General features: G+C 54.7%; 2 protein-coding genes across 5 annotated transcripts in view; one reads left to right on the top strand and one right to left on the bottom strand.

The window, feature by feature from the left end:
• The window catches only part of LAT (linker for activation of T cells), a 237997-nt gene that overhangs the window by 26682 nt on the left and 194061 nt on the right, over nucleotides 1–17254 (top strand). The window lies entirely within an intron of this gene.
• Nucleotides 8663–17254, bottom strand: part of SBK1 (SH3 domain binding kinase 1) — a 50531-nt gene continuing 41939 nt past the window's right edge. For all 3 annotated transcript variants that reach the window (XM_049699372.1, XM_033426060.2, XM_049699371.1), the window contains 3 exons: nucleotides 14624–14856; nucleotides 12985–13187; nucleotides 8663–12238 (listed from right to left, as the gene is read on the bottom strand). In XM_049699372.1, the coding sequence (XP_049555329.1) occupies nucleotides 11405–12238; nucleotides 12985–13187; nucleotides 14624–14849 (1263 nt within the window). In that variant the 5' untranslated portion in view covers nucleotides 14850–14856 and the 3' untranslated portion in view covers nucleotides 8663–11404. The remainder of the gene's footprint in view (nucleotides 12239–12984; nucleotides 13188–14623; nucleotides 14857–17254) is intronic.

Raw genomic sequence — 17254 nt, 5'->3', positions numbered from 1 at the left:
ACTTAATCCAACTGAACATCTTGAGAAACAATTTAAACAACTAGTGGAGAGTCTGGGGTTGAACTAATAACACGTACATAGATTTGTCTAAGCAAATGGAAAAAAAAGAAAGAGAATTAGGGCTTCCCTGGTGGCGCAGTGGTTGAGAGTCTGCCTGCCGATGCAGGGGACGGGGGTTCGTGCCCCAGTCCGGGAGGATCCCACATGCTGTGGAGCGGCTGGGCCCGTGAGCCATGGCCACTGAGCCAGTGTGTCCGGAGCCTGTGCTCCGCAACGGGAGAGGCCACAAGAGGGAGAGGCCCGTGTACCGCAAAAAAAAAAAAAAAAAAGAAAGAGAATTACAAACACCGGTAAAACAAAAAGTGCAGAAAGGAAAGGTAATCATAATTTACTTCATGGCTCAGTGCTGAGTAGAGTTTACATGTCTTAGTTATGTTTGCTAAGATTCTTGGATGGACAGAATAATCTCTTTCATCTAATTTAGGAAGTTTTCAGCCATTATCCTTCACATTTTTTTCTGCCCCAATAAGTTTTTAAAGGATGGTTATTGCAGCAGGGTTCACGGCAGCAAAAACTGGAAAGTGAATGTCCACCCAAGAGGAGATGGTTGAACGAACTGGGGAACATCCACACCATTGAATACCACGGGGCCGGGAGACAGAATGAATTTGATACATCCCTCCCAGTTTTCTTGGAGGGATTCCATCAAATGCTCTTAAATGGAGAAAGTAAAACAAACAGAGAGAAGTGTGGATAATAGGATTCTAGTCTTGTGAAACAAAAGTAAATCCCCTTTCTATGCATATACATGCTTGGATGTGGTCGTATGAGACAGGGAAGTTACAAGAGGTGACACACCGCATTGTTAGCTTTACCTGGAAGGGATGGAGTGGAGGAGGGACCTGGTGGGAGATAAGCCCAGAGAAAAGCAAAGACTGCCCTCGATAAGCAGTGCCTATGTGTTAGGACCCCGCCTACATACATCTCTATGCTTACACGTGTCTAGCCTCGTAAAGGAATACCTGAAGAGTGGTCACCAAGTGAGATGGTAGTTATTTCAGGGCGGTGGGATTCTCGGTGATTTCACTTTCTTTCTCATATTTTATATATTATTTTAATTCGTTACAATGTATATGGATCATTATAATCAGAGAAGTTAAGTGAAAATGAAAAGAAGAGCTGAGAGGTCCTGAAACCCTGGGGGAAGGAGTAGTTTTCCTTGACCTTGGCCCTCCAGAGCCAGGGTCTGTCTGTATTTGGGAGAGGTCCAGGGTGCAATACGTGTCCTTGCAGTTTAGCGCTTCTACCGGCACCGAGGGCCAGCCGTGTTCTCAGGGACTCTGGGAGCCGAGCCATCACAGGCTGGCACTTGTCACCCCAGGACTGCAGGCTCACATGGGTTTTTTTTTTTAACAGATCCTGGTGCCAGGAATCTGATTTAATTGGTCTGGGTGGTGCCTCAGTATCTGTTATTATTTATTTATTTATTTGGCTGCGTGGCATGTGGGATCTTAGTTCCCCGACCAGGCATCGAACCTGCACCCCCTGCATTGGAAGCGTGGAGTTTTAACCACTGGACCTCCAGGGAAGTCCCTGTGTTATTATTATTATCTGTAAGTGATTATGAGATTTTGTTTCACACAGCTTTGGGGAACCAAAGAATTTAGGTTTATTCAGAATGATCAACACATGAGGTGGCTTCCGGTTTATAATCTGATAATTATGCTTTCCTGGTGCAGACATTGGTGCTTGGCCATGAACCATTTTCTATGTCATCCATTTTGCCAAGCCTCAAAAGGAAACTATCTTTTTTAAAGCTATAAATTGAAAAAAAATCAGATCATGTCACACCCTGCTTAAAACCTTCCAGGGCTTCCTCACGCACTCAGGATAGAATCCAAGGTCCTTAAACGACCCAGAAGGGCTGATAAGAGCAGGCTCCACTCAATTAGGCGGCAGCCATACCTTCTCCCCAGCTTTTTATTTTTTAAATGTTCAAACACAGAGGAGTTGAAAGGATGGTATAATGATTACATCATCTGATTCAATAATTAATAATAATTGCTGTATTGCTTGGGCCATGTGTGTGTACTTTGCTAAAATGTTTGAAAGTTAGTTGTAGACATCATGACACTTAACCCCTAAAGACTTCAGCATGAATCTGCTAAAAATAGGGATATCTTCCTCCATAGCCTCAAGCTCTCATCATACCCAAGAAAATTAACAGTAATTCTCTAATATCTTCTATTTTTAAAAATAAGTTTATTTATTTATTTATTTGGTTGGTTTTGGCTGCGTTGGGTCTTTGTTGCTGCGTGCAGGCTTTCTCTAGTTGCGGCGAGCGGGGGCTAGTCTTCGTTGCGGTGCGCGGGCTTCTCATCATGGTGGCTTCTCTTGTTGCGGAGCACGGGCTCTAGGCGCGTGGGCTTCGGTAGTTGTGGCTCACGGGCTTAGTTGCTCTGCGGCATGTGGGATCTTCCCCGACCAGGGATTGAACCTGCGTCCCCTTCATTGGCAGGTGGATTCTCAACCACTGCACCACCAGGGAAGCCCAGCAGCATGCGGGATCTTTTTTCTTTTTTTATTTAATTAATTTATTTTTGGCTGTGTTGGGTCTTCGTTGCAGTGCGCAGGCTTTCTCTAGTTGCGGTGAGCGGGGGCTACTCTTAGTTGTGGTGTGCGGGCTTCTCATTGCGGTGGCTTCTCTTGTTGCAGGGCATGGGCTCTAGGCCCACAGGCTTCAGTAGTTGTGGCTCACGGGCTCTAGAGCGCAGGCTCAGTAGTTGTGGCACATGGGCTTAGCTGCTTCGCGGCATGTGGGATCTTCCCGGACCAGGGCTCGAAACCGTGTCCCCTGCATTGGCAGGCGGATTCTTAACCACTGCATCATCAGGGAAGCCCCACGGGGTCTTTTAGTTGTGGCTTGCCAACTCTTAGTTGAGGCATGTGGGATCTAGTTCCCTGGCCAGAGATTGAACCCTAGCTTCTTGCAATGGGAGCATGGAGTCTCAGCCACTGGACCACAAGGGAAGTTCCCCGTTTACTTTTTTTTTTTTAACAGAACTCTATTTTATTATTTATTTTTATTATTTTTTTGCCTCTCACTGTTGTGGCCTGTCCTGTTGTGGAGCACAGGCTCTGGACGCGCAGGCTCAGCGGCCATGGCTCACGAGCCCAGCTGCTCCGCAGCATGTGGGATCTTCCCGGACCGGGGCACGAACCCGTGTCCCCTGCATCGGCAGGCAGACTCTCAACCACTGCGCCACCAGGGAAGCCCCCTTATTTACTTTTTGAAGAGACCAGTTGTCATGTAGAATACCCTACATCTGGATTTCCCAGATTCTTTCCTCATGGTGTCACTTACCTTGTTCCTCTATCCTTAAATATTTTTTAAAAATCCTGACATTAGTGATGCTAGTGAACAGCCAGGTTCAGAGCTGCTGTGACACACTTCTGGTCTCAGCCAGCAGAGCTCTGGGACCCCTTGAAGTCCAGGATCCTCATGGAGCTCCGTGGCTGCATCCTCAGGTCAGGACCACAACAGACACCATGGATGAGCTGTTAAGAAAGAAACTCCTGTTTCCCCATTGCAAACCAGCACTGCACCTCCCAGGTCACTGAATGGAAGTTACTTCAGATTGTTTTTCCAGGGGTGGGAGGGGAAGCAGATGATGGCAGAAAAAGTTGGGGCATCTTCTGAGCCTGGGAGGAGTTGAGGGACCTGGGGACCCTAGTGAGAGAATGGCTGCAGGACCTCAGGTCTGCAGTTGAGGGAGAGGGCATCTCTGAATCCTTCCAGGACAGCAGGACCAAGATACAGACGATGGCCCTCACATTCCAGGAACCTACGCCTATCCTCAGTTCTCTGGTATCTCATAAGACTCAGGAGTTTTGCATGAATTATGCATTTTATTTTATTTTTAATATTTATTTTGGCTGCACTGGGTCTTAGTTGCAGCATGTGGGATCTTCGTTGCAGCATGTGGGATCTTTAGTTGTGGCGTGTGGACTTCTTAGTTGTCGCATGCACGTGTGATCTAGTTCACCAACCAGGGATCGAACCCGGGCCTCCTGCATTGGGAGTGCAGATTCTTACCCACTGGACCACCAGGGAAGTCCCAAATTATGCATTTTATAATTCAGTTGCCAGGGGGACTTGAGAGAGGGGAGGGCTTCCCTGGTGGCACAATGGTTGGGAGTCCGCCTGCCGATGCAAGGGATGCGGGTTCATGCCCCGGTCTGGGAGGGTCCCACATGCTGCGGAGCGGCTGGGCCCGTGAGCCGTGGCCGCTGAGCCTGGGAGTCCGGAGCCTGTGCTCCGCAACGGGAGAGACCACAACAGTGAGAGGCCCACGTACCGCAAAAAAAAAAAAAAAAAAAAGAACATGGAAGGGAAAACTTGGGGTGCTGTCACCCAAAGAGAGGGGAGTGGGTGCAGAACAGGAAATAGCAGATGTCCACTATGTCTTATGTTATTCTTAGCCTCCTGTGGTCCTTATCACAGCTGTAATTAACTATAACCCCCAATCCTCCACCTTCTGCAGTCACCCTCCACTTTTCTTTAACATCAAAATAAAATGACACGAGCCCCTCACCACATATTAAGGGTAATCAGGTACCTCCGTGATCTCTCTGAGGATTCCCAAGTTGGGGCTCACTGTCTCTCAAGTCAGGCCATGCTCAGCCTACTCCTTTTTTTCCTTAGCTTTATTGAGGTATAATTGACAAATAAAAATTATATATATTGGGAATTCCCTGGCAGTCCAGTGGTTAGGACTCTGCACTCTCCCTGCAGAGGGCTTGGGTTCAATCCCTGGTCGGGAAACTAAAATACCACAAGCTGCATGGCACAGGGTGGCCAAAAAAAATTGTATATATTCAGGGTGTATAACTTGATGTTTTGATATATGTGTGTGTATATTGTGAAATGATCACCACCATAATTAGCTAATTAATATATCCATCACATCACATAGTTAGAATTTTATGTGGTGAGAACACAAGATATACTTTCTTGGAAATTTTCAAGTATACAATACAGTAGGTTAATTATACAGCTTACTTCTTGGCTCTCCCCATGAGCTCTCGGCCTCTGAAGCCACCATCCACTTTCTGCCCTTCTTTGGCTCCAAATGGAAACCCCTGAATTCCTCCATTGTCCCAAAGCTCCATTAACCCAAGGGTAGGTGATGAATATTCTCCTCCCCTCAACTGCCAGTAAATACCTCAAATTTGCTTTTCTTACACCCACATTTCCACCCCCAGACTAGTCACTAGATGGCTGGGTAGGGCTTTACATTTTTGAGACAGAGATGCTGTGAGGGGACTCTCTCCCTTAGTGATGCAAGTTGAGTAGACATCCATTGCCCTGCATGAAGGGTATAATGGGAGGTTTGAGGTTGCCCCTTCCAATATTCCTTGTCTTGGCATACTTAGCTGTTACTGGCGAGGAGTTGGGAAATTTTGCGTGGGGTTCAAGGAGCACCTTGGGGAAAAAGGAATCAAGAATACAATTTCTTCTCTTCTGAAGCTCAATGTTATAGGAAACTTTTTGAGCGACTGAGTAAGTCTAGACTGAAGACTGTGGACAGGAAAGGACACTAAGTGCTCTGGAGCAGGAACTCTCCATGATTAAGGGGAGGTGGCCCAGGCTAAACAGAAGGATCTAAGGGGTTCCAGGGGTCGGTTGGGTTCTGAAACTCGTGTGTGTGTGTGTGTGTGTGTGTGTGTGTGTGTGTGTGTGTGTGTGTGTAAATCTTTCTTGTCAAGCCCCTTTGTTCTGGCAGGATGATGGCTTTATCACCCTGGAGGATGCATGAGTTCAGCCGTGATGCTGAGAGGCAGACAGAAGCAACAGCGCAGAAAACCAAGGCCCCCTAGTGGTAAGTCCTGGCATTCTCTGACACGTTGGGAGTTACAAAGAGGGGATATTTGTACATTCATAGATTTACCCTCCGTCCCTTAACAATCCATTAAAATGTTCTGTTAAATAAAGTGATTATTGCCCCCAGGTATCCGCCCTTATGATTGCAGACAAGTGGCAGATATTTTGAAGTGACAGGGTTTTGATCAAATTCTTGGGTAGGAGTCCTTCCCCCTCCGATCTAGTCTGGGTGGATTTTGTTTTTTCTCATATTTTTTCCTCCCTCTCTCTCTCTCTTTTTTTTTTTTTTTTTTGCGGTACGCGGGCCCCTCACTGCCGTGGACTCTCCCGTTGCGGAGCACAGGCTCCGGACGCGCAGGCTCAGCGGCCATGGCTCACGGGCCCAGCTGCTCCGTGGCATGTGGGATCTTCCCGGACCAGGGCACGAACCCGCGTCCACTGCATCGGCAGGCGGACTCTCAACCACTGCGCCACCAGGGAAGCCCTTTTTGACAAATTCTTGAGTGTCATGTGCCAGGCCCTGTACTAGGATTGAGGTGGGGATGGGGAGGAGAGTAGCAGTTTGCCAAATACTGACTCTTCTCTTATGGAACTTACGTTCTAATGGGGAGAGATGGAGAACAAACAAATACTTGGTATTGCGAGCGGTGGTGAGTGAAGCAGGGCGAGGGTCATTTGCTGCAGGGAGTCGTCTCTGACCATTGAGATTTTTTTTTTCACACACACACACTGTATTTTATTTTTACAAGAGATAAATAAACTGACACCAAGCGTTGTAAATGGATGACCACAACAAAAGCAACAATGATCGCAATTACCGAACACGAAACACACTCACACTGTGTCATAATATTGACACTCAGTCCAGTAATCCTCCACTGTAACAGCTCCTTTACTTTGCGGTGAAAATTGATTTGTATATGTTTTCCCTCTGAGTCCTTGTCGGATTTTTTTTTATTCAAACAGAAAGTCACAAAAATTATAATCATCCTCATCAGTTCGCTAAGTCCCATGTAATTAATTTTTTTTCATCTTGATCTTTTGTTAGCACTTCTATGAATTCATCAGTTTTCCATTAGAGTTCTGAAAATGCTTATTCATTGAGTTCAGCAGTGTAGTCAGTTACCAGAAACCTGTACTTGTCAGAGTCTTTTCCATGAATTCCTTGAAGATGAAACCCTTTTACAGGAACATTTTTGCAAAAGCATCAGAGTACACCCAGAGCTGTCTGTAAATGACAAAAGACTTAAAAATGACCACGGTTAAAGATTTGATGAAAGTTCATAATGATGCAATTGACAAGGAAATTTAGTTATTTCTGAGATATGCATTTTAAAGTCATACCTAGAATTATGACTTATAACATTATACCAGAACATATAAGATTTTTAGAAATTTCATGTAATGTCTGAAACATTTATATTAACATATTTCCATACAAATAACCTAAAGAAAATTTAGTATTAGTTGTTTTTGTTTGTTTTTTTATACTGCAGGTTCTTATTAGTCATCAATTTTATACACATCAGTGTATACATGTCAATCCCAATCGCCCACTTCAGCACACCACCATTCCCCCCCCCCCCCGCCCCCCGCGACCACTGAGATTTGAGCAGGGACCTGAAGGAGGGGAGGGAGGGGGCTCCAGGGAGATTTGGGAGAGTCCAAGGCAAGGGTACAGTCCCTGAGGGGAGCGTGCGCTTGGCTGTCCTAGAGGCCAACATGGCCTGAAGACAGCACAGGGGTGGAGTAGGGGATGGGGCTGGGACCTTGGAGACCACTGTAAGGACTTCAGCTTTGATTTGGGGTGAAATAGGGAGCTTTTGTAATGTTTCCAACAGAGTGACAGGTGTTGTCTATGGGAGGACTCACTTTGGTTGCTGTTCTGAAAAAGCCTGAAGAGGCTCAGGAGAGAAAGCTGGGAGACCAGTGAGGGGCAACAGGCAGACGAGGGCTGCCGGCTTCCGGTGGGAGCAATGCCGGCGGTGAGCGAGCTCAGATTCTGGGCGGACCTGTGTCTGAAGGCAGAGCCAACAGCATTGTTCTGTTGACACAAGTAGGTAATTACTAAATATTTGCCGAATGAATGCTGAATCATGAAACTCTCCACAGCCGGCCCCAGCTGCCCTGCTTTAGAACGGCCATTTGCCTGCTGCCTCTGAGTCCACTGCCAATCAGCTTCTTCACACCCTCTGTGCCCGATGCCCAGACAACTCTGCCGAGTCCTCTGGTCTCCGTCTTCAGGGAGCTCCTGCCGCCTCCAAACTTGAACAGCTTTTCAGTTATGTAATTTCCCAGCACCCAGCCTTCCATGTGGGTAATGTCTGCTCCATCATTAGATCGCTGGCTGCCTGAGGACAGGGGCCCCATCTGTCCTGTTTACTGGCGCATCCCCAGGCTCCGCTAGGAAGACAGGCGCACAGAATGCACTCCGTAAACATTTGCTGAGCAGCGGCTGGATGAATCGCCCACTCTGTTCCTCTGGGCTTTCTGTTTCTATTTCCTGCCCAGTCTGAAGGGCTCCACGCCAAAGCTGGACTCCAGTCCAGGGACAAGTCCCTGCCTCTTCCCCCAGAACGTGGGTCCTTGTTCCCTCCACACTCAGTCCCTGGGCTGGGCCTACTTTAGGTCACATGAGAGGTCGCAGGAGCCCTGGAGTAGCTGCCCTTGGACTCTGCAGACCCCACCTTAACCCATCTGTCAAGTTTTCAGTTTCCAGAGTAATTCTGTGTGCCTCCCTCTCTACCCCATATCTGAGACAAGACAGCCACCCAGTGGTAATTTTTCTAAACTTTTGTTTATTTTATAGCAATTGTCATGATTAGAGAAGTAAATAACACATTTAAAAACCTTCTCAGGGCCAAAGGATGCCAGAGTATTTACAAACACATGGTGGGGGACGGTGGCAACATAAGGGTCTGGGGCTCTGGGGATGGGATTCCACCCAGGCCCTGAGCCAGGCTTGGATGCCGACGCCAGCCATCGTGACTGTCCTGCCGGCCACAGAGTGGGCTCGGGGAGCAGTGGCAGCCTTAGGGCTCTGCTCAGCTGGCCTGGTGGGAGACCCTCTAGCTAACCTGTGGCCCTGCCTCCCCTGCAGGGGCTCCCCACACCCCACAGGCCAGCTCAGAGGGGCCTCTGGGAAGCACCGAAGGACAGGGGGCAGTGTGGGGGGCACAGGGCTGGGACAGAGGGCAGGGATGACCCGGCCTGCCCAGGGGAGGACAGAGATGCAGGCACACACGCACACACACATACACCTTCACAGAAGAATCGCGAGGGGTTTTTTTTTGTTTGTTTTTTGTTCTTTTTTGTCTTCTAAGTCTTCATGTTTATGATGTTATTTTTTGCTGTTTATTTTTTCTTCGACAGTGACATAAACTGAGGTAAACATCTGTGACCAACACCTCTCCTAAGGGGCACAGGGTCCCAGCCCAACCAGCAGAGGTGGTGGCGGCAGCGGCAGCAAGGCCCCAACAGGGAGGGCGCAGACCCGGTTCCAGTCCTGCTTCCTTGTTGGCCGCTGCTGCCCCTTCTCTGTGCCTCCGGAAACAGGGGCTGGGCTACAGAACTATGATCCCTTCCCCACTCTAACATCCTAGATACTACGAGGGAGAGACTCTCAGACAGGATCTTAACAGAGAGAGAGAGAGAGAGAGAGAGAGAGAGAGAGAGAGTGAGAGGGCGCACGCAAGGGGCGTCTACTTGGAATCTCGCTTCCTTGTTATTGCAGGAGAGACAGGATGTCAAGAGGCCTAAGGCAAAAGGAGAAGTTGCGGCTGGGAGAGGTGCCCAGATGGGCTCCAGGTGGGCTGGGGGCAGTGATGGGGGGGCCTTCTCTGAGACTTGGCCCTTGGTGGGAGGAGGGGTTTGCTACTTACCTGGCATGTGGAGGGCCCCAATGCCCGCTGGGGAGGTGGGTCTCAAGAGGGGTGGGCACACCAAGGAGGGGTGGGGGCCAGGCCCTGGGGCAACCGCACAGTTTGTAAACTGGACCCGGGCAGGGCAGGGGGACCTATAGCCCTTTTGCGCGGTATGAATGAGGGTGAATGGAGAGGTGGGGACTTCAGGCCAGAGGGGCCCCTCTGGTCAGCCTGGCCTGTCAGGGAGCTCCCTCAAATGGCCGAGAACCCCAGGAGGAACCCTGGAAGGTGTGGCCCGGGACAGTGGATGGGGCACTGCCAGGCAGAGGGAGCAGCCTCACCCATGTTGAGGTTATTGCGGGGTCCCAGGCCTCCACGGAGGGGGCGGGGGTCGTGGAGTCGTGCTGGGTGAGGTTGGGTCCCTCTGGTCTGTTTTGCTGCCTAGGGTCCTGAACCAACCTGCAGGTGCCTCCTTGCTGGGTTCCCTGAGGGGTGTGCTGAACCGCAGGCCTGGAAGCCCTCTGGCAGCTGCCCGCTGAGAATCCTGGGGTGGAGTTACTGAGGCGTCTGGATGCAGCCACTGAACACACGAGGCTACACGCACACATGTGCACTCCACATGCACTCACACTGCACACATATCTATTCACACACTCACCCCCTCCCACTTCCAGGGCCTCCCATTCTCACACCCACACCCCAGTACCAGAAACTTGGGAGACATGGGGATGGGGTCAGCCCCGGGCTGACATGTTAGACCCCAGCAGAAACCCAGGAGAGATTCCCGGCACAGATCACCTGGCCGCCTGCCAAAAGCCCAGGCCCCTGAGTCTGGGCTGGGGCAGCGAGGACTGAGAAGGATCTGAGGTTTCCCTGGCCTGGGGAAGGTGCGGTGGGCAGGCGGTCCCGGCCCTGCACTCACTCCCTTGGCCTAGGGATGTAGGGGTCCCGGAGCCCTTCAGTTGTCCTGAAATCCCTGTGGGGGAGGGGAGGGCCGCCAGAGCTCCACCTCTCTGGCTGTGTGGTCTCTGGCTGGCTGCCCTCCTTTTGGGCTCAGTGTCCTCATCTGGGGACTGGGTGGTGGGGAGTCGGGCCCTGTGTCTGCACATACACACTTCTGCAGCTTCCAGACATTTGCTACATTTTGCAGGGGGCCTGGTCCCTCCCCTCCAGCCTCCCAGGAAAGGGGCAGGTGGCCGCTGAGCGACGCCCCCGCCCTCAGCTCATCTCCCTCCTCCCAGCCAGTGCCCAGGGGCCCTAAGGCCCTTCTCTGCCCCAGCACTTCAGCCCCTTTTCGTGCCCAGGGTGGGGGTGGGGGGCGGGGAGGCCGGGAGGGCAGGACCGGGGGCGGGCCTGCAGGATCTGCCAGGGGGTGCAAAGGGCCGGGAGCAACTAGTCAGGGTTCCAGGGTTCAGGGAGGTGTGGGAAGTCTGCCGGCAAGCTCCCTTGCTCCTGGCGTCAGGGGGCCTCTGAATCCTCGGGCCTGGGGGGGCTTGGCTCCTTTTGGTGGCGATCTCACCAGCCCGCCGCGGGCCGGGCGTCTACCACTACTCCCTTCTGCCGCCGCGGGGGGCTGGCCGGTTCGGCCCAGGGCGTCTTCCCGCGCCCCGGCCTGGCTGCTGCACGGCGCCCCGGGCCCGAGGGCGGCGGGGGCGGCTCAGACGCAGATCTCGATGGCCGTGGCCAGCACCACCTGCCCTTTGCTCTTGTCTGGGCGGCCGTCGGTCCTGCCGGGGGGCCCCGGGGGAGCCAGACCGGGCTCGGGCACGGGGACCGGCACGGGGACGGGCGCGGGCGCGGGCCCGGGCCCAACGACGGGGGCCGCGGGCCGGGAGCCGCTGCCGCTCTCGGTCAGCACCGTCCGCTTGAGCGGCCCGGGCGCCTCGAGGCGCAGCGGCCCCGCGGCCGGCGGGCGGTCCCCGGCGGGCTTGCGCGCGCGGTGCGAGGGCCGGCGCCGCAGCTCGGACGTGAGCTCGTGCTTGAGGAAGCGGAAGACCTCCTTGGCCGGCCCGCGGCGCTCGGGCTCCAGGGCCAGGAGCCGCTGGAACATGCGCAGCGCCGGCTCGGTGAAGCGGCGCCACTGCGACGGCAGCCCCGGCAGGCGGCCCCGCTGCCAGCGCACAAACTCCTCGAAGAAGGCGTCGGCGCCCGAGGCCGCCTCCCACGGGAAGTTGCCGGTGAGCACGCAGAAGATGAGCACGCCGAAGGCCCACACGTCCACACCCGTGTCCACCGCGAAGCCGTCGGCGCGGCCCGCCTGGCACACCTCGGGCGCCGTGTACGGGATGGTGCCGCTGACCCGCTTCACGCGGCAGCCCACGCGGCGCGTCATGCCGAAGTCGGCCAGCTTCACGCGGCGGCACTCGCGGTCGAACAGCAGCACGTTCTCGGGCTTGATGTCGCGGTGCACCAGCTGCCGGCCGTGCATGAAGTCCAGCGCCAGGCCCAGCTGCTGCACACAGCGCTTCACCGTGTCCTCGGGGAGCCCCACCTGCGGCCGGCCAGACGGGAGAGCCGATCAGGGGCGCCGGGCGGCCCTGACCCAGTCCTCTCCTTCCCGTCCCCGCCACCGCTCGCCTGAACTCCCTCCGGGTCCCTTTCCTGGGCAGATCCGGTGCCAGCCACCCTCCCTCATCCCAGGCTCCCTCCCTGGCCCCGTGGTTTCCCACCTTCCTCACCTTCCCCGCATTTCCCGCAACAACTGTCCAGAGCGCCTACACTGCGCCAGGTGCTTTGCTAAGCGACCTATCCCGCAGGACTCAACTCTGCAGCACGTTACATGCCCGTTTCCCTTACACCGAGGCCTTGTCACTTACCCAGCAAGCGGCAGAGCAGTTTCACCCTGGCCGACTGCAAAAAACCAGGTGCCTGGAGTCCCCCCGGGCACTCTCCCCACTCCAGGGCACCTCCTCTGGTGGCCCTGCCACCTCCCCTCTTGGGTCCCCACCTGTTGCTATGCAACTGCGGAGGAGGGGGCTGCTGGAGTTCATCCCATCACCCTGGCTGCTCCTCATCTCAGTGCATCATCTGGCTGACTGTGGAGTGTCTGTTTCCCCCTCTAGGACCAGAGCAGGACCTCGTCTTGTTTGCTGTGTATCCCCAGCCCTCCAAACAGTGACTGACATACAGTAGGCGCCTAATAAACGATTAAGTCGGGAGGTGCCTGACTCCTCCTCGACTCTCCTACTCCGGGGACCCAGAAGACAGTCTCCCCTTCCTCAGCCACCACCCCCGTACCTGAGGAGGAATGATGTCAAACAGGTCCCCGGCAGGTGCATACTCCTGAGCAAAGACGTAGCAGTCCTCGGTCTCAAACACTACGTCGAAGACCTTGATAATGAAGGGGCTGGAGGAGAGGCTGTTGGTGATGCTCACCTCCCGCAGGAAGTTCTTCAGCTTAGTTTTGCTCTTGTTCACAAACTTCAGTGCCATCTTTGTGCCTGGCCAGGTGACAGTGACAGTGGTGAAGACCCCTCTCCCTGTACCCCTGCACCTCACACACCCGTGCCTGTCTGCACAGCCTGCCCCAGCCACAGTGCACAATGATGGCCCCAGCAGGTGTGACTCTCCTCATCTCACAGGTAGGAGACTGAGGCCCAGAGAGGGGAAGGAACTTGTCAAAGGCCATGCAGCAAGTCAGGGGTCAGCCTGGGTCCTCCATGCCCAGCCTGAAGCCCTTGATGAGGAGGGCCTGTTGCTTCCTCCACCCTCTCATTTTCTTCCTGGCATACTGTGTACCTATTTATCTGTCTGTCTCGCCCACCTAGAAGGCTGCTCCCTGAGTACAGGAACCTTTGTCTTGTTTGCTGCTGTGTCTCCAGTGCCGACAACAGTCTGATGCATAGTAGGTACTCAACAGATGTTTCTTAAATGGATGAATAAATAAGAAGGCACTAGACACGGAGAGATGAGGACCTGCAAGGCGCACGTCCCTGACTCTGAGCTTGAGCAGGCATCTATAGCCACCTGGGTGCATAGCTGTGTGACACACGTGTGTGTCCACAGAGCACTTACACATCACAGGTCTGCCTTCTGCACTTCATGTGCACAGCTCACTCTTCATTAGGACCCTATCAGCTGGGCATTAATGCTACCCTATTTTACAAAGGAGGAAACCTAGGCACAGAGAGGTTAAGTCACTTGCCCAAGGTCACACAGCAAGCAAGTAGCAAAGCTCAGGTGACCCCATGTCCAGTACTCCTCCTGTTGTCCCTGTCTCCTCTGTGTGCAGCTGTGGGCGCTCATGCAGCCCCTGTCCCTGACTGGCTGTGTGGGCACTGCTGTGAGCCTACACTGTGGGGAAGGCATCAAGTTCAGGGGTTAAGCAAGAAGGCCCTGGAGCTGATTACTGGGGTCTCATTCTAGCTCACATCCTCTGTAGCTGCACGACCTTGGCTGAGTGACTGAATCTCTCTGGGTCTCAGAGTCCTCAGTGACCTGAGAAATGGAGACGGCCACACTGACCGCACAAGGCCCTCTCCCACCTGTTGTAAGCATGGTGCCCTGTTCCCGAGGACCCCCTCAGTTCGGTCCACCTCCCTGGGGGCTGCTATCACCGATATGCTGGTGATTCCCCAGACACCACCGCCGGCCCTGACCTCTCCCCTGACTCCAGATGTCCCCGGGCGTATCCCCTTGGCTGTCCCAAAGGCACTCTGGATGGCCCCAAAGCAGCCCACCCTCCAGTCTGGGCACTCTGCCCAGAAATTGCTCCCTTGTCCCATCTGCCTGGTCCCCTCCTCCCTGGGCCACTTCAGGCCACATTCTCTCCACGTGGACCACTGACTCTGCCTCCTGCTGGCCTCCTGGCCCCTACAGAGAGCCCCAGCCAAGTCCCCACTCCTGTCTTAGAGCTGGCCACCCTGCAGACACTCACCTGTGCCTTTGTAGGCTACCAGGTCAACCTTCCCATAGGTGCCCTTGCCCAGCTCCCGGACGAGTTCGTAGTGCTTGGTGACATCGCTTGCGGCCAGCGTGCGGAGGGTCAGCGCTTGCATGTCTTCAGTGAGGAGGGGCACGCCTGCACCCAGCCCAGGGGCGGTCCCTGGCCCACAGCAGGGCAGGGAGTGGGGCGGCTCGGGCTCTGGGCAGCCCACGCTCATCTTCTCCCTGTTGTGTGGCATGGAGTGTGACATCAAGCCAGGGTCTACTCCTCCCTCCCCAGGGCCCAGGATCCCCAGGGCTGGGTCCGAAGCCAGGCCGAAGATGACCACAAGGGGGCAACAGGCATCTTTGCTGCATCACCTTTCCCCCAAAGCTTCAGGGCCAGGCCTGAGCCAGCACTCCCCAGAGACACAGCCACTGCCTCCCAGCCCCTACTTGGGTACCGCTGGCCTGTCTCATGCTATCATCCAGACACTGTGTCAGGCAAGGCACACATTTTTATGTCACACAAAGACACGCCACATACTGAGTTCACATGAGTGCTCCAGTGCACAAGTACTGATCAGCACCTGCTCTTCGCTAGGTGCTCTTTGGAGCCCTGGGGACAGAGCACTGAACACATAGACCAGACTCCCACCCTCACAGGACTTACGTCCTAGGGGGGAAATGGACAAAACACAGTGAACCCATGAATGATATATTATGATAAAAGGTGACATGCGCCATAGAGAAAATAAGGCAGGGGGAGGGGCAGACGAGGTCTGAGGGCAGGGGTCTCGGACGAAAGTCTGGCAGGGCGGTGCAGGTGTGGCCACACCCCCATCACAGCATTAATCCCTCCCCCAACCTCAGAGGACAACACACAGCCTGGCTCAGGTACACACTGCCACAGCTGTAGCCCCAGGGCCCCACCCAGGCTCCCCAGACACAAGGACAGAATGCCTGTCCTGCAAAGATCCGCCCTCCCTCGCCCCTACCCTCCAAATTCACCGACTGACCCCTTCAATGTTCACACGAGCTGGGTGGGAAGGCCTTCCTGGATACACCTACCCCGTCGGGGGTACTGAGTTTGCCTCCAGATGGTGCCGGGGAGGGGGGCAGAGAGCTGCAATGGGGAGAGTTCAGGGCCGGGTGACAGTGAACGCCCATCTGGAGTCTGCATTCCTTGTCTGTCTAATGGGAGAGGCTTAGACCAGGGCGCTGAGGCCCCGGGAGCAGGTGTCCGCGTGTCCGTGTCTGCGTGCGCGCCAGCAGGGGAGGCCAGCGCTGAATCCGCTCTAGGCTGGACCCTCGGGAGCTGCCTCCTGCTGCAGCTCCTCTGCCCTCACTGCCTTCTCCCTCCAATCCCAGGTGGACCACCCATTGCTCTCAGCAGCCGCAGCCCACCCCTCAGCCGCCACCCCTGCAGAACAACCCCGCGGCTCTGAGGGAAGGCACAGACTTGGAGCCAGACTGCCGAGTTTGAAGCCTGGCTCTATGACTCGCTATTTGGATGCCCTCGTGCAAGCGACTTCACTTCTTTGTGCCTCGTTTCCCCGCCTTAGCAAAAGGATAATAGTATCTTTTCCCTAAGGGTCAAAGGACACGAAATGCCTGGTGCACAGTAAGCACTCCCAGTGTCAGGTGTGGACGCGTTCTCACTCGGATGACCTCCATGCTCGCCTGCTGAGCACGGCTGGAGGCTGGGGGCAGAGGCGAGCCTGGCATCTTCACCCTGGCCCGGCCGCTCCCCTCCCAGGCCCAAACCCTCTTCTCCTCCTCTGCCTCCCCTTCCCCCTCGGCACGACCCAGCCTCCCACTTCACGCGGAGAGGAGGAGCACGAGGAGGGAACCTCCTGCCTCCCACCCAGCCCCAAACGGAGCTCCATCTGCACGTCCTCCCGGCTGGCTGGCGGGGCAGGGAGCCGTCCCCGCCCCCTCTGCTCTGGCTCCCGCCCCCTTCCGCTTCCTCAGGATCCTGCTCCCCCGTGCGGGCCCCTCCCCTCCATTCATGAGCCCGCCAAAGTCCCACACGATGCCCTCAGCGTCTCCAGCGCATTTCACAGACCTGAAGATGGAGGGATGGCGCCAGGCCCACTGACACCCAGCCCTGCTTCCTCCGCCACCCTCAGTGTGTTGAACCCAACCCTGCCTGGCACCGTCGTCAAGCCTCTGCAGTCCCTGCTCCGGGCTGGACAGCACTGGGGCCCTCCTGCTGCAGGGCTAGAGTGGGGTGACATCTCCCCACAAGGCTTCCTCTGGTTGCAGGGCTGGAAGGGGTCAGCTCTCTCTTCTTATCAAATGTCCACCCGCTAGCTGGGGGGAAAGGACGCCGAGTGAGAACGACCTGCTCTTAAGTAGCCGGGAGAGGTAAGGCTGTTCCTGTGGAGTGTGGGGCTACCCCACCCCACCCCACCCCACCCCAAGGGGTGCTGATGAGCGCACACCCTCTTCATCTGGAACTCTTCCCCCTGCCCACCAGGAAGAGTTCCCGGCGCTGGGCTGCTGTGCTGACCTACTTCTCCTGATGTGTGTGGACTCCCCAAGGACTGCTGAGGCGGGCGGACCGCGTGTGTGTGGGCACATGTGTGCACACGTGTGGCAGTGCGCCCACTTCGGGCTTCGGCCCCTGTCAGATCAGCTT

The sequence above is a fragment of the Orcinus orca genome, chromosome 16, assembly GCF_937001465.1.
Source record: "Orcinus orca chromosome 16, mOrcOrc1.1, whole genome shotgun sequence".
In the NCBI taxonomy this organism is placed as follows: Eukaryota; Metazoa; Chordata; class Mammalia; order Artiodactyla; family Delphinidae; genus Orcinus; species Orcinus orca.
The sequence above is the reverse complement of the archived record's forward strand: the minus strand, read 5'-3'. Positions and strand labels throughout refer to the sequence as shown.